This window comes from Anguilla anguilla, chromosome 14, assembly GCF_013347855.1.
Source record: "Anguilla anguilla isolate fAngAng1 chromosome 14, fAngAng1.pri, whole genome shotgun sequence".
Classification (NCBI taxonomy): domain Eukaryota; kingdom Metazoa; phylum Chordata; class Actinopteri; order Anguilliformes; family Anguillidae; genus Anguilla; species Anguilla anguilla.
The window spans coordinates 30,735,701-30,752,022 of record NC_049214.1 but is presented as its reverse complement, the minus strand read 5'-3'; the positions used below and the strand labels follow the sequence as shown (position 1 = coordinate 30,752,022).

At 44.5% G+C, this 16,322-nt stretch overlaps 1 protein-coding gene across 3 annotated transcripts; it reads left to right on the top strand.

Annotated features, from left to right (window-relative positions):
• The first annotated feature begins 10 nt into the window (after positions 1-10).
• LOC118213113 (globoside alpha-1,3-N-acetylgalactosaminyltransferase 1-like) lies at positions 11-12,417 on the top strand. 3 transcript variants are annotated; one of them, XM_035391810.1, is made up of 4 exons: positions 11-7,522; positions 8,701-9,050; positions 11,038-11,100; positions 11,495-12,417. In XM_035391810.1, the coding sequence occupies exons 2-4, from the start codon at positions 9,017-9,019 to the stop codon at positions 12,415-12,417; spliced, it is 1,020 nt and encodes a 339-aa protein (XP_035247701.1). In that variant the 5' UTR covers positions 11-7,522; positions 8,701-9,016. The 3 variants fall into 3 exon arrangements, with proteins under 3 accessions (XP_035247701.1, XP_035247702.1, XP_035247700.1); XM_035391811.1 differs by lacking the exon at positions 11-7,522 and adding an exon at positions 7,887-7,989; XM_035391809.1 differs by lacking the exons at positions 11-7,522; positions 8,701-9,050 and adding an exon at positions 9,103-9,557.
• The last annotated feature ends 3,905 nt before the right edge of the window (positions 12,418-16,322 follow it).

Here is a 16,322-nt window from a genome sequence, read left to right as displayed (position 1 = left end):
GGGGGGGGGCTAGGGGGGGGCTAAGGGGGGCGGGCAGGTGAGGACGGCACACAGCAAAACTCTCAGTGTGAAACTGACATAACACAGTGAGTGTGTATCCTCCTAAGACCCTGTAGGAAAAAAAAGTTAAAGTATTTAATTATTTTTTGTCTTGGATGATTTACAAAAAAAATGTTGCTGTGAAAATATATTAGAAACATGATTTATTTTATTTCTATTGAATATCGCTTGTAGTGTTCGCTTTCAGCACAGTATATAGAAAATATTGATTCTTAAGAGATTAATACCAGAGACTCATGTCCCCTACAGGGGACTAAAAATGAAGTGATGGGTCTTAGGAGGATATGAGTCCATCGGAACCGTAGAGTTAAAATTACTCTGTCAGATTTTACATTGAGTGCTCTACTGAGTGATACGGAACAGGAGGGGGTGGTTGGAGGGGGGGGAGCAGGGGGGGAATGCTGGCTCTTCCGGTTGAGTTTCCTCATTCCCGTTTGGTCTTCACGATCCATTCCATGCCTTCACAAGATTTTAAAAAATTTTCCTATTTCTGACGCTGCACTTTTAGCCCCCCTCCCACCCCCACAAAAAAAGAATGTCCTCATTTTATTTTAACTGATCTCTGACTCACGCTTTCAAATAGGTTGACGCACCTTTACGCACCTGACTATGCTTAGCCGCAGAAGCAAATGAGCTTGTGGTGGAGATGATCTTAGTGGAGGAGATGATCTGTCCAGATCAAAACTCTCCTTTTGAGGCTCCACCTGCAGGATCCAAACGGGATCTACTGGATCTCTTTTGCCTGCATGTCGTTGAAATCCTGCCATCCTCCACTGGGTTCATCTCCCCTTCCTTCCTCCCCTTTAAAATTACTCCACGTGCATATTTTTAATCTCAATACACAGAGCCTTCTCAGTTTGGTTTCATTTCCCTCAGGCACCGGTTTGCCTGCGGTCACCTATCACTGCCAGTCACACTCCTTACCTCTGTTAAAAATCCAAATTTTGTACAAAGCATGCAAGAGCTTTTTACAACACCAACCAGTATCAATTTTCACTTTTCACAAAATACCTTTTGTTTATTTATTCAGTACTTGAACCAGTTTTCTTTTTTAATTATATTAAATTACCCTTTTGCAAGTGAAAATGGAACATTCCACCCCCTAACCCAATCCCACCCCACCAATCATAAGGTGTGGGAATGTACCGATTCATAATGACATCATAAGTGGGGAGCGTTCTAATGGTAGACAGAGGGTGAGCACCGAAACTGGGCGGAGCTTTTATATGCCAGTCACTGATTTGAACCAATCATAGTGTTTTACTACTGAGAGCAAGCCAAATGTTCTGAATAGATTATGAGTCAGTGATCTGGCAGCTCTACCTGCTTTGGGATTCGTGGAGACTTCACGTTTTATCAGGCCATTATTTCCCCTCACCAGGGGAGGGCTGGCTAGTGCCAGTTTTGCAAAAGCGTGTTTTGGCCGCATTCCCAGAGGAGATCATTATTTCCACACATTTTAAACAGTACAGCCGCCCTATCAGTGCTTACACGGGGGGGGGGGGGGGGGGGGGGATCTGTGATTGTTATCACAGTGGCCACATGGCAAATTGATGGACCCTTTTCTATACTCCTGTCGTAGTTCCCTCGGTGGCTCACGTAAGTGAAATTGGGGAGTAGGCACCCCTGGTCCTGCAGTGCCAGCGATGTTTTCCCTTTTCGTTCCGCCCGAGCTGGACCTCCTGACTTTGATGGATTATTAAGAGCTCGACTATTCAGAGTATAAATGGTTAATCCTGAGTACCTCCAGCGCATGATCACCGATGTTCATTAAACCTGATATTTAATCCAATTATGTATTTATGGGTTTAGACGTTTAGAGTAAAAACCAGGAGTATGTCTGGCACCCTAGTTCCAGGGTTGCCTACCCCCACAGTAGTTGTAACTGAAGAAAATAAAAAGAGGATTAAAATGATTCAGTTCATTTGTATCAATATATAATTTTATTCTTCAACACGGGAGTTTAAAAATGCCATTCAAATCTTCTATTTTAACACATGGGAATAGTACACAAAAAGTGATATATATTTGTATTCCAAACAAAAGCAGATAAAATATTAGAATAAGTGATCACTTAAAACATACGATAATATAATACAGAAATATGGAAATGTTTGATTTTGGTTTGTTTTATATTTTTTAAAACGCAGAATAACATAAAATAAAGGTTTATTTTTCTAACAGTTCCTTAATGTAGGCTAAATAAAGTGAATTTGATGAAATTTGAATTGAATAATAATAATGAAATCATTGATCAGATTATTTCCCCCTGATTTATGGAACATAATTTTATTCAATCTAACGATGAAAACACATTTCTAAAAACACATTTCAATTGCATGTGCAGCTTCCGTTATGTTGTTCTGTACGCATCTGAATTGTGTAATAAGGCAGGTTTGGATCATGCCGCAATCCCGAACATTGTAAAAGTATCAGCGCAAACTGCACCGCACTGTGCTGCATGGTGAAGCCTTGCAGTAATGAGTAAACTTTGGGGACTGTGTAGCTCTGAATTCAGAACCCAGCCGTACGTTGCCATCCTGAAACACCGCGGTCTTCTTTACAGAAGGTTTCCCTGGCGAGACTCATCATACCTCATACCACACGTGTTGTAGCCATTCTTTATAATAACGGCCCGTTGGACGTGGTCTTTCCTCTTGATCGTAGCGCCCGGCCGACACAAAACGTTCCCACAACGTTCGCCGCAACGTCGCCGCGATGTTATAACATTGACGAAACGTTCCAGTAACGTTGTGAGAACATCTCGTGTTAGCGGGCAGCTTATTAGCAGTGATGGGAGAATGGTGATGGGCGGAGCTACAATTAATTACCAATCACTGATTCGTTTGAGGCAATTAAGAGGCTTTGATCTCCATAGCGCAGTGCAGGTATTTGGCCACATCAGTGAGGCACTGAAAACCTGTGGGAGGTCTGTGCATTCTTGGTTCCTGAAGCCACATTCTCCCATCACTTGCTTACTGTGCTGTATGTGTATTCAGATATATATATATGATTGAAAAGACTGGGTGCAAACATTTTTGAAAATGTATGATTATGCCAATGTGATTTCTTTTTCTTTCTTTCTTTCTTTCTTTCTTTCTTTCTTTTTGATGACACATCTGTCCAGGGATATTGCCCGGCAGACAGTGAGACATAAAATACACGCTGTTCCATTTGACATGAAATGTGCTGTAATAAATTATGAAATTACCTCGCAATTAGACGTTCTGTTAAATGAGTTTGGGCTGCTTTGCACAGTAATGGTCTCAAATGTTCTTTTGTACTTCTCAGTCATGATGTGGTTGTATCGGACTTCTCTGTATCTGAGAGTCAGTTGATTTAAATTTCATTCCGTGTATTTTTAAAAATCGTACAGATTTCAGTGTCTTCTACTGTCAAACAGGCTTCTGAGCAGATTCAGTTTGCTTTACAGCTGAACCATCACGATGACCCTTCATATCCTCTGGGTCATTCCAATACAATTAAATCAGGGGGGTCAAACTCCAGTCCTGGAGGGCCGCAGTGCCTGCTGGTTTTTGGTGTGTTTCAGCACAAGTGATTTATTTAAGCCATTGAGTGACTAAAGAATCCACACACCTTGTTCTCAAGGCCTTAATTGGCTGCTGATTGAAAGGAAACCACAAATACATGCAGACGCTGCGGCTCACCAGGACTTAAGTTTGACACCCCTGAAGTAAACGATTCTGCGTATAACGGGAACTATTCCTGGGGTTCTGGAGACCTGCAGGGTTTCGAGTGCTTTTCTCATGCTTCTTACAAACCTTTTTCAAACCCATATACCAGGAGTGTCCAATCTTTGCAGAAATAGGGCCCATGTAATGCAGGCTTTTGTTTTAGTCCAGCACTAAGACACCTGATTCAACTAATGAATAATAGTTTTAAATCAAGATGCTGATAAGTATAATCAGGCCGGTGTGGGTGTAAAACCTACACCCACACCGGCCCTTTTTGGATAAGATTGGACACCCCTGCAATGTTTATCAACTTTATGCCTCTCCACTGGTAATAGCCATTTCTTAATTCCGTCAAAGAAAGTCAATCCTCAGTTATGACATACCTAATGCCAGTTCAGTTTTACTTTCTTATTTTTATTTTTTCCCCTCCTGTTTTCATTCCACATTAAAACTCCAGACAGCAGGCCCCAAAAAAACCTGCAGATCAGGAAGCAGATCCATTCTTTTTGTGCCAGCTTCTAACAAGCTCAGTCATTTCTTGAGCAGACATGTTTATACCATCAGACCAGCTGCAGCCAGACTGCACCAGCCCTTGGTAGAGCTGTTTTGCTGTGATTTGTTATAGAATGAAAATGAGCATATGTATACAGCAGTTTCCAAACTAAGGCCAGCAGGCACACCAGCCCTCCAGGACAAAGAGGGAGATCAGTATTCATGCATAATGAATCTTAATTAGCACTGTAGCCAAAAAAGAGAAGCCAACTAAGAGAAAAGTTCTTAAAAAAAACTCCACTCTGCCCAAAACTGTAATTCAGGGGTGTCAAACTGCTGTACTGTAGGACCGCAGTGCTAGCAGGTTTCATTCCAGTCCTGGCTGGCTGTAGTGTCTGCAGGTTTAACTAAGGTCCGGGAGGGCTGCAGTGTTTACTGGTATTTGTAGTTTCTTTTCAATCAGCAACCAATTAAGGCCTTGAAAACAAGGTGTGTGGACTCTTCAGCCAATCAGTGACTTAAATTAACCAATTGCTCTGAAACGCACCAAAACCTAGCAGACACTGTGGCCCTCCAGGACTGGATTTTGACGCCCCTGCTTTAATAGAATTGGCCTTGTTATCTGTGTGAGATCATGAAAATGATCACCATAAATGCTTATCATAATGACTTAATTGTTTTTCCTTCTGTTTCATTCTTGCACCCCATGTCAAAAATAGCATGTCTATACTTGAGCCATAATTATTTAAATGTCTGTTAAACTTTAAGTATGCTAAATTACATAATCGTGTACTTCAGTGTATTAACATTGAATTGAAACTAAGAAACCTCAAATCAGTTTTTAAAAAGGAGACATATTCTCCCCCAGCCAAACTTGCACCTGAGGCCATTCTGTGAGTAGATGTGAAAGAGAAAAGCATTTGGTCCGACAGATCAGGTCTTTATATGTCATTACTGCAAGGCCCGATGAAGTTAATTAAACAGATAACCCGGGGTTCCTTTTCAAAAGCTTATTGACCTTTTCCAGGAAGCTTACATTTCATTCCGCTTTCATGCGCCGCACATTGAAGGTGAATTATACGTTTGCTGTTAATTGCTCCGATGCGATAGCTCAGTAAGAGCCCTGGGTGATCTGTAAGGTGAGAGCGCTCTGCAGTGTGTGGTGTGAGGCAGGTATTGATTTTTCTCACCTGCTCTATTAGTGTCTTTCTCTACTCCCTACCCCTGGGGATAGCCGCTGACACAGCAGAATCGCCCCCTGCGCAGGTTAAGAAACACCTGCCCTCTGTCCGTCGTATTTACCCTATCATCACATGACCCGAGGCTGTCAGTCTGAGCGCGCCCAGGTGCTTAGAATGCCTGAGCTTCCTCAAGCTCTGAATTTGTCTCTCGCGCCAACCGGTTTTATCTGGCCACTGTAACGAAGACTTGCGAATATGCTTTATTTATTTTATTTTTTCATGGTTTTTATTTTCTGCGGTTTGTGTTATTACCAAACCGTTTCCATGGTTTTCGGGGCCACCCATTATGTAAAATTCATTTAAAAAAAACAAAAACAGGAAGAGAATGAAAAGTATAAAGAAAGTGTGGGTAAAGTATTTTAGTATACTTATCTGAAATTTATATTTCTTTACTTATTCATTATATACAAAACAAAAGGAGCTCTGGGTAACAGAAAATAAATAAGTAGGTCTATAATTCGTATTTCTACTAAATGCTAAATCAGGAGATCCTGTGTTTTAAATATGGAAGGAGAAGGTAACGTGAGTCAAATGGAACTCTAATAAAACCTGTGTCTTCTAGTGTTTGAAATGTTGTGAATCTGCTTGTGCTGAAGTGCATTTGATATTGTCAATATCGGCATATTGTTATGGTTTATCTACTGCATGTGTTACGCCTAAATACAGTACGTCAGCTATGTTGCAGCATCATCTGTGTGGTTGTACATATTGTGGACCAAAATACGTGATATTCTACTACACCACTGGCAATAACAGAATTGCAATGCAGATTTATTTAGGGATATTTTTTCTACTTCAACCATGGCGCATGTTATTAAATGTGTAATGAAAGTGGCCGAATGCTAGGCAATGCTAATCTAATCCTAAATATTTATTAAAATCTGCAAGGGGTGCTGAAAATAATGGCTTATAAATCCCCCCCAAAAAACGAATTTGGTTCAAATAGATTGGTATACAACATGACTGGACTGAAACTATTATTCTCTGTAATCAAAGAATACAGTTTATTACAGTTATTTGCTATATATTAGGCTTTGTATTGTTACAGTTGCAGTAAAACAAAATATTTCACATTCCTGCTTAGTGAAAACTTGTTGTCCTGGCTTTCCAAAAATGGTTGAATCCGTCTAAATATTCTGCCACTTAATTGCAGTTCACCATGTGTTTTTTGAATATAAGAAATTAGCCTCTGGGTGGGGCTAAAATCCTGGTCAGAATGGGGGTATTATTTAACAAATATCAAATGAAGCAGATTCTGGGAGCATTTAGAACCCAGGTCCTGGAGAGCCGCAGGGTTTGCTGGTTTTTGTTTTTACTCGGCACTTAATCGATCAATTAAAAAGCAGTCGATTACACCGTTAATTCACCCCACCTGGTTTCTTTGGTTGTGGTATTTAAGGTGAAAATAAAAACCAGCAGACCCTGCGGCTCCTTGGGACCAGGGTTGGCCACCCCTGATTTAGCGCATTGATTTCATGACTTGAGCCAGCGTTATTAACATAATTAATTACATTTATTTGCATGCTCTCATTTTGCCACTGGATGCCTAATTCCCCTGCCATAGAAATACAGGGTTTCAGTGCCACCTACTGGCCATAAAGTGAACGTCGCCGTGACGTCACACAAGCAACAACAGATTCTGAGCGAGCACACAGCCCCTTTAATCGAGACCCCAGGAGTGTGCAGTGGAGGTATTGGAGGTTCCCTATCAGGGTTTCCTGACCCAACCACCACCCTCCCCCTCAGAATAAGCCATCCTGTCTTATTTGCGGGGGGGGGAGTTCAGACAACAAATGGGTCGGCCCCGCCCCTCACTATCAAGACGTTCTCAGGGTAGGGGGGGGTTTATCGCGAACCAGAGAGCGCTCCACCCCGCTGGCGAGCACGGGCACACAGTGTGCGAGAGGGAGGAACTGCAGAGTCACCCGTCCTGCTGAGGAACGCTGACTCACCCAAGGGAGGTGGGGCAGGAACAAAGTGGCTCTTTCTTTTCTAGAGCTGTCTGCTGAGGGGATGTTCAAGGAAAATGCTCAGGTAAGATGTTCAGGGATGGTGTTCAGGTAAGATGTTCAGGGAAGATGTTCAAGGAAGGTGTTCAGGAAAGGTGTTCAGGGAAAGTGTTCAGGGAAGATGTTCAGGGAAGGTGTTCAGGTGTTCTGTTGTACTGTATGTTGTATGTTTTGTCTTGAGACTGAGGACCACATTGGAAATAAGTGTTGCCAATGCTTTTATGTGCTATCCCAGCATGCATTGAGCGAGAGGCAGGAATACACTCTGAACAGGTCGCCAATCTATCGCAGGGCACACACACCATTCACTCACACACTCATACCTGTGGGCAAAATAGAATCTCCAAGTAGCCTACCTGCATGTCTTTGGGCTATGGGAGGGAACCGGAGTACCTGGACGAAACCCACGCGGACACGGGGAGAACATGCAAACTAACTAAAGACCCGGGCCAAGATATGAACCCAGAACCTTCTCCACTCTGCCACCCTTGTGTATGTATTATTTCACCCAAAATAAAAATCAATCAATCAATTAATCAATCAGGGCAGTTGTTCAATAAAGGCGAGGTATTCACCTTTACAGCGTTCCTCTGCGGACTTCCACTGCAGGCCGAAGAATACCTGCAGCTTTTTATTTTAACACTGTGCAGAATATGTTGTGAAAATAAACAGCTAATGAACAGTCAATTTATTCACATATTTTTTCTGATGCTTGCTTATTTTCACCCGATAGGCGGCACCTGCTATACATACTTTCAACAGCACAGCAATTGGCTACATGCGCTTGTCTCAGTTTGTGATGCTCATTCTGATACATTACAAGCCTAACAGGCTATCTATCTATCTATCTATGCCGAGATAGATAGATAAATAAATAGATAGATAGATAGATAGATAGATAGAGACTTTATTGTTACTTCTGTGGAATAGATAGATAAATAAAGACTTTATTGTCCACTTCTGTGGAAATGGAAGCGACACCTTACGAGTGTTTTAGCCAAACTAGCACTGTTGTCACACGCTGTAATATCATAAAAGATCTGTAGAGGAAAACTGTAATGGTCTGGGAGGGCCAGTCACGGCCTGGGCCTCTGCCTGTGGGCTGCAGCAGAAACTGGATGCCTGCTTATTATGCCAGTGAAACACGTGGCTTTTTTCTTCTTCTTCTTCTCTCCTCTTTTCTCCTCTCTTCCCCTCCTCCAGGCTTTGCACATCTGGCCGCTGTACGGAACAGCAAGGCCCCACTTCCAGCTTCACATTCCACAGCTGTGCGGAGAGAGAGAGAGAGATGTAGAAGGAGCAAAGGGAAGATAACGGAAAAGAAAAGAGCAGAAAGACAAAGATAGACAAGACAGAGAGAGAGAGAGAGTGAAACGCAGGAGTGAAGGAAGAAGATAACGGGAACAACGGAGTAGGAAGACAAAAATAGAAGAAGGAGAAACAGTGAGAGAGAGGGGGAAAGGGTAGGCAAGAAAAAATAGTTTCTGGCAGAAAAGACAGCAAGCCTGAGCAAAAAAAAATGGCACGCTTCCTAAACTCCACACCCCCCTCAGGTCAGTACGACTCTCTCTCCCTCTTTCTCTCTCCTTCCCTCTCGCTCTCTCGCTCTCTCTCACTCTCTCTCGTCTCAGCAGTGCTCCCCGTCGTCCTTTCGAGCCCCTCCCCACAGAAGCACAGACACACTTCTGTCTGTGCTCCAAGTCCCCCCTCCAGTGAAGCTACAGACGTCAAAGCCAGTCGCTATTATTTGGCAGAGACTTATTTGCATTGCATTTTTTGCTTTCGTTTACAAACTTCTGCACGCTTCAGCTGCAACCACGATCCAGAATGACGGATCTTCGCCGACTGCAATACCATTCATTTTCCCCTGCAAAAAAAAGCTCACTGTGTCCACAGTTTTAATGTGAAACAGTTAGCCGAATGCTAACTGCTAGCTGTAGCGTAGCCTTTTGGCTCTACAGTTTCAGTTCAGAACGACAGATTCACACCGTCTCACAGGGGATTTGGAATATCATTATTCTAAATGGCTGCACTGAGTCTTAAACAGGAGTTTTCTACAGGTTGAAATTGTCTTCTTTGCATGCTTCTTATCTGCTTTGAAACATTTCTTCCCTCTCCCTCTGAAGAGTTCATATTTATGACGTGTTGCATGCAAACCGGTCCCTGTGTGCCAAAGTCTCTAGAATCTAGACGTCTAGAGGGGTTTTGACATTAACAGAATAGGTTGACCTTATATATAGCCCAGGTTTTACCTAGATGTAGCCTGGCTATAGTTTTAGTCGGCTAGAAAACTTTCATTTTTCAAATAAATGTAGCCAGGTTTTCACCTGAATGCACAGACAAACTTTTCACCACAGAACTGCTCACTGGGGTCTTGGGTATGGCCTGTTTTGTCATAGATCCAATGACTCAGCCAAAATGATGCTTATGACTGCATTTCTCCAGCAGCAGTGCACACTCCAAAACTTAGTTGTGGTGTGCTGAGGATTCAAAGAGTAAAGGTGTAATTACTGACTAGAAACCCATCATTCATGACAGCTGAAATGAATTAATCATGACAGCTGAAATTAATTCAGGGTTCTCCTGCCCCCCCTTTTGTCTCCTGGTCGTGGCGAGTTATACAAGGCATTTTCTGATTCACAGTGTTACTCGGGGCTCGATTGCCCTATTAAAGCAGGTTAACACACCTGCTGGTTTCTTGGGTCTGAACTAGTTTCTGATTTTACAGTAAAAACAAAACAGGTTTAGCTATAGCTCAACAGGTACAACTGGTGATTTTGAATTAGACTATTTAAAAAAAGCCAAGGAGGGAGGAGGGGTTGTTTTTACAACATTTTAAAGAGATAAAATATTTAAATTGTCCTTCATACTGCTTCATGTTTCTTTTGATATCTCATATTTTTGCCCTGAGAGTTGCATCATGCTAAAGGGACATTTAGCCACACTGGCCTTCCAGGTTAGGAGTCAGAATGGTTTTGATAGGACACTAGGAAACTGCAGACTGTGCATTGGCAGAGCGAGACAGTTTCTCCTCCAAAAAAAGGCTAATAAATACTGCGTATACTGGCTGTTTGGCGGGTTTCATGACATGGATCTTGTACCCTAAGTGAGGGGCAGCATGTCAGCTTTGCATAGATTTCCCTGAAGCATGGGAGAAGAAAGGTAGTATTAAAAAATATATTTTTTAAGTGTCTTGGATAAAAAACAAAAACATGTTGCAGTGAAAATGTAATTTTTCATTTAAAATTTTTATTGAATGTCCCTTGTGTAGTGCAGGTTTCCTTATATTGGAATGTATGGTTTTCTGAGATCAGAGATTCATGTCCCCTACAGGGCACAGAAATGAATTGCCTGGTCTTAGGGAGTGATTGAGTGCACAGTGGGTTTTGGGAGATGGCTGTTGTCCTCTCAGTGATGCTTTGCGATATGGCTGCAGCGCTCTTAGCGATGGCTTGTGTGTCAGCTGTGCGTATGTTGAATGTACGGCAGGTTCTGGGAGATGGCTGCTGCACCTTCAGGTTTGTGTTCCTTGTCCTGTAGGCCGGGAGCGAGTCACCAAGAGACGTCTGTTCCTCGCCTGCTTGGCCTTGTCTGGATTCATCTGTAAGTGAAGGGTTGGGGGACAAAATTCAGACTTTGTGCAGAACCTGCTATATCGACAACCTACTCAGTTCCTTCTCTGCAGCAGTCAGTTCTGTTTCCAATATCACACATATTGCAATTTCATTAATTTTTTTCCATCCCTTTTCTTACCAATTTGTAATGCCCAATCAGGTTTTAATGTTTTAAAATTTTATTTAAATCAACCAAACCAGTATAGACTGTATGTACTCTGTAATAGTTGATTTTGACACTGAACATTTCACTGTGCAAATAGGGTTCCTCCATGGAGACACAGAGGAGCCTTTAGGAGCCGTGTCCTCTGACTGTGACTGGGTATACGGAGTATAGGGTATAGCAGGGAGAAAACCCCACTCCTGACTCTGCTCTGTTTCAGACTTCCTGCGAAGCCGAAAAGCGGGGGTCTCGTCGGCCCTCTCCCGGGCGGAGGAGGGGGATAACCCGGGACAGGCGGGGAACCCGGCGGACCTCCTGAACGAGACGTCGTGGCGCGCGCCGGTGGTGTGGGGCGACAGCGAGGTGTCGGAGCGCCACCGGGAGGCGCAGTCCTACCGCACCTTCCGCGTGGGCCTGGCGGCGTTCGTGGTGGGCCGCTACTCCCAGCACCTGCTGCGCTTCCTGGTGTCGGCCGAGCGCCACTTCCTGCTGGGCGAGTACGTCTTCTACTACATCCTGACCGACAACCCGCGGGCCGTCCCGGACCTGGAGCTGCCCGAGGGCCGCGAGCTCAGGCCCATCCACGTGGGCGAGATGCCCGAGTGGAGGCGCCTGTCCCGCGTCCGGATGTCCCGCCTGGCCGAGGTCATCAAGGACCGGATCCAGAAGGAGGTGGAGTACATCTTCTGCATGGACGTGGACCAGGAGTTCGTCAACCCCGTGGGCACGGAGATCCTGGGGGACCTGGTGGCCACCCTGCACCCCGAGTACTGCGGGATGCCCCTGGGCACCTTCCCCTACGAGAAGGACGAAACGTCGCAGGCCTTCGTGGAGGCGGGCGAGGGCGACTTCTACTACACCTCGGAGCTGTACGGGGGCCTGTGCGCGGAGGTGTACGCCATGGCGCTCACCTGCTCGCAGCTGATCCTGCAGGACGGCGAGGCGGGCTTCCACGCGCTGCGCTACGAGGAGAGCTACCTGAACCGCTACCTGGTCAACCGCCGGCCCACCTGCGTGCTCTCCCCGGAGTACAGCTGGTGGGACTCCCCCCGCACGCTGGAGGTGCCCGTCCAGCGCGTCGTCTCCATCGGCCGCCAGTGCGCCGCCCTGGAGCCCCAGAAGAGGGAGGCCAAGAGGTGCTGAGGAGGGGTGGGGGGGAAGGAAGGAAAGGACGGGGAGGTGAGAGGGCGGAGGGGCGAGAAGAGAGGAGAGGAGAAGGAGAGGAGGGGAGGAGGAGAGAGGGCAGAGGGAGAGAAGAGAAGGGAGGAGAGGAAAGGGGGGAGGGTGAAGCAGTGAGAGCAGAGGAGGATAGTGGGGAGAAGAGGAGAAAGGAGAGGAGAAGAGAGGAAAGAAGGAGAGGAAAGGAGGAGAGAAGAGAAGACAGAAGAGGAAAGAAGAGGAGAGATGGATACCCACGCTTGCACAAACGGACTCATTTCCGAGGAAGTTTTTGTGAGGCTGTAAGGTGTAAATAATTAACACTGTAATCACTTGGTTATTAAACTGCAGGTCGACGAGTCGCTTCCAGCTTTTCCTTCCGCTGGTTTTTCATGCAGACCTGGCGGCGCAAAAATGTCAACGTCGTCTTTTTTTCTGATAAGTGGAAACGTGCGCGCATACGTGCGTTGTGTTTGTTCAGTGTTTCTGTTTCCCTGAGACGAATCAAACCTGCCAGCACGCGCTCTGTTTAAACGGCAGCAAAGGTATATAATTAATGACTAGCGGCAGATTTGAGCTACAGCTGACAAGGCCCCGTGATGATAAGAGCTGGCAGCGAGCCCCCCGCTTTAATCTGCGACGGCTCAATCATTAACCTGAGCCCGCATACGCAGACCGGTAAAATACCTGGAAACGGCGCGGCTGTTTGGGTGTACGCTGTACACTGGAACCTGCTCCGCAGCGCGGCTGCGCTTTGAGCTTCCCGCAGCCGGGCGTCTCATACACGCCGTCTTCCCGAGAAAGAGCGCTGGGGCGAAGGCTCGGAATAAAAATATTGAACACGTGAAATATTAACACCGAACATTCCGCTCCAGCGATTTGATAAGGCAGCCGCCACTTGTTTTTTGTTGTTGTTTTTTCATTGTTCACTTGGAATGGATTGGAAAGGATAGTTGTCTTGCTTTCTTTTTGGGGCTTTTTTCTTTCTTTTTTTCCACTTTCAATTTATTTCAGTTTTTGTTGTACGCTTTTTCGATTGGCCCAGTTTATATGTGCAATGAAGGTTATTTTAGATGTTTACAGAAGGTTCTGACAACCAGCCCACTTCACAATGGTTGGTATTGGGGCATTAGGCCAGACACAAAATATACAGTAAAACTGAAATAATATTTTTTAAAACCCCAAGAAGTGAACTATCCCTTTAAAACACCAGAAACCCCAGGACACTCCCCGTGTCCACGTAGATGTCCTCCGGGTACTCTGGTCTCCTACCACAGTCCAAAGACATGCAGGTAGGCTAATTGAAGACTCTAAATTGCCCATATGTATGAGGGTGTCAGTGAATGGTGTGTGTGCCCTGCGATAGATTGCAGACCTATCCAGGGTGAATTCCGGCCTCTCGCCCAATGCACGTTCGGATAGGCTCAAGCACCCCCCACGACCCTGCCCAGGAATACGCGGGTAAAGATAATGGATGGATGGATGAACTATCCCATTGAAACCACAGAAAATGAGCTATCCCTTTAAAACACCAGGACAAAACTAAAATGTTATGCTCTTGCTCAGTGGCTAGTTGCATTTCTTGGCATTATGGCCAATGCCCTGCCGACTCATTTGGTTAGAGCCATTGGGGGGGGCACCTGCTGCTGTGAAAGATGGCGTCACATATTAGGAATGAGAGGATCGCAAGTGTTCTATCGATGCATAAAGCCAATGAAGCAACCTTGAACATGGTGATGAACCGTTTCTAAAAAACAAAATGTAGCGTCGCAACATAGTGTACACGTGTGTGCCAGGCTGTACTATTGAGGAAATGTAGTTTAGCACTGAAAAATTACAGAAATAAATCATGAACTCATCTGGCTGCACAATCTGTTCACAGATGTCAAGACTTTGTGTATGCATGTGCCTGTGTGTGCATGTGTTTCGTATGTGTGTGTATGTATGCATGTGGGTGTCTGTATGCCTGCTTGTGTGTGTGTGAGTCTGTGTGTGCATTTTCTATCAATGTTCACGTGTGTGTACAATGTACAATGCATTCATTAATGTGCACACATTACATTTCACACGTGGGTGTTCGTATCTCAGAGTAACTAACAATGTAGGAGAAATGTATATTTATTCTCCTGATTTACGTGGGCAATCGTGTCATACCTTACAGCTAACAGCATCCCCAAAGCGTACAGTCAAGCAATTGACACCCTCATGTTTAACCTGAATTTAAAGCCATGGTCTCTGAATAACATTCAGCAGTACTCTAGAACAGGGGTGCCCAATCTTATCCAAAAAGGGATGGTGTGGGTGATAGTTTTTGTTATAGCCTCATTGTTATAAGACACATGACTCTACTTATCAATGCCGTGATTGAAGGCCATGACTAGCTAAGTAGTTGAATCAGGTGCCTAAAACAAAAACCTGCACCCACACCGGCCCTTTTCGGATAAGATTGGACACCCCTGCTCTAGAACGTATTGGCATGCTACCATTCTTGTTCAGGGACAAAGTTGGCTACCTCAGTGCTAATATTACTATTTATTGAGCAAATGTTCTCAATTTCCCATGCCCGTGAGGTCAGAGTCATCTTGGTTTTGTGAAGAACTGGCAGACTACTCACGATAATGTCGGCAAGAATGGACGTGCGGTGAAATAGGGTGCGAAATAAAATTATGCTCTCTTTGTCCCATGAAATTTTGCATGGTCGCCTGATGTACAGTACGTCCTTGCCAGATAACGATTACATATAATGTGTGAACTTCCAAACAGCAATGTCATGTTTGGTGATCAGTGAACACATCCAAGGAAATAGGTGATGGTAAACTCAGGACGATTCAGGGCGCTCCAGAACTAGATATGCATTTTTTTTTTTATTCTCACGTTCGTTTAGCAGTTGTCTCCGTACAAGCTGACCTGCATTGCATATCTGACAAGGTCCATTTACAGAGTGAACAATTCAGGATAAGTATATCCAGGATATAAGTGCATGGTCACCCCTGGAATTCAAAAACAGGCAAAACCATTCAGCTTTCAGTCCTGCCACTTAAGTGCTATCCTCCAGTGCCACCCTGGGATCCCTAAACTTAAACAAAGCCACACCCTAAAAAACAGTAGGGACCGTGTGATTATTACTCACTGCTTTTTCCGAGACAGCAGGGGATCTGAGAGAAAAGCACTCACTTTGGGGCTTTAAGCCCGACTCACAAACATACCAACGGCAACAGAAGCCAATGATCGCTCGAGTCAACAACGGGCGTAGGGCAAAGATATAATTAAACTAAAGTGGGCAAACGCTTTTTGAAAATGTGTGATTCTTTTCGAGGAAGATTTCAGCTGTTGAGGAAAATCTGCTGCTGTTTAATCTGGAGAAGATAGTTAGATATTGTTTCCGAGAGCCGACTTCAGATTTTGATCGCTGTATAAAAAGTGGCACTCCTGTTCAGTTCAACGACGTCCACTTAAGTTTTTGCAGCTTTTGATTGGCTACGACAAATCTCTGAAAAGCAAAATATAATTCCTAATGATGAGCATATTTAACAATTATGGAATAATCCTTGCTAGCATGAATGCTCATCTGGATTCTGTACAAATATTTTCCTTCAGATTTGCAGGAAAACGTTATTTCCTCTCTTAATACAGATTAAAATGGCGTTCTAAAGTTGCGGTCCAGGCTGTAAAAAATGTATATAAAGTTCAGACGTCTTTAAGCATAAGGTCTCTCGGCCTTGCGCTTATTAGTGCCATAAATCACAATGGTTGTGTATGTTTGCGTGTGTGTGTGTGCATGTGTGTATGTGCGTTTGCTTCTGTTTGTGTGTGTGTGTGCTTGTGTGTATGGTGTGTTTGCGTGCGTACGTGTGTGTGTCTGTGTGTGTGAGTGTTTGTGTGTTGGCGTG

Excerpts from the sequence above, each read along its gene's own strand:
- LOC118213113 (XM_035391809.1), top strand. The coding sequence starts at position 9,521 with ATGGCTGCACTGAGTCTTAAACAGGAGTTTTCTACAG. Across the intron at positions 9,558-11,037 it reads TAAACAGGAGTTTTCTACAG|GCCGGGAGCGAGTCACCAAG; the intron begins GTTGAAATTGTC and ends CTTGTCCTGTAG. Across the intron at positions 11,101-11,494 it reads GGCCTTGTCTGGATTCATCT|ACTTCCTGCGAAGCCGAAAA; the intron begins GTAAGTGAAGGG and ends GCTCTGTTTCAG.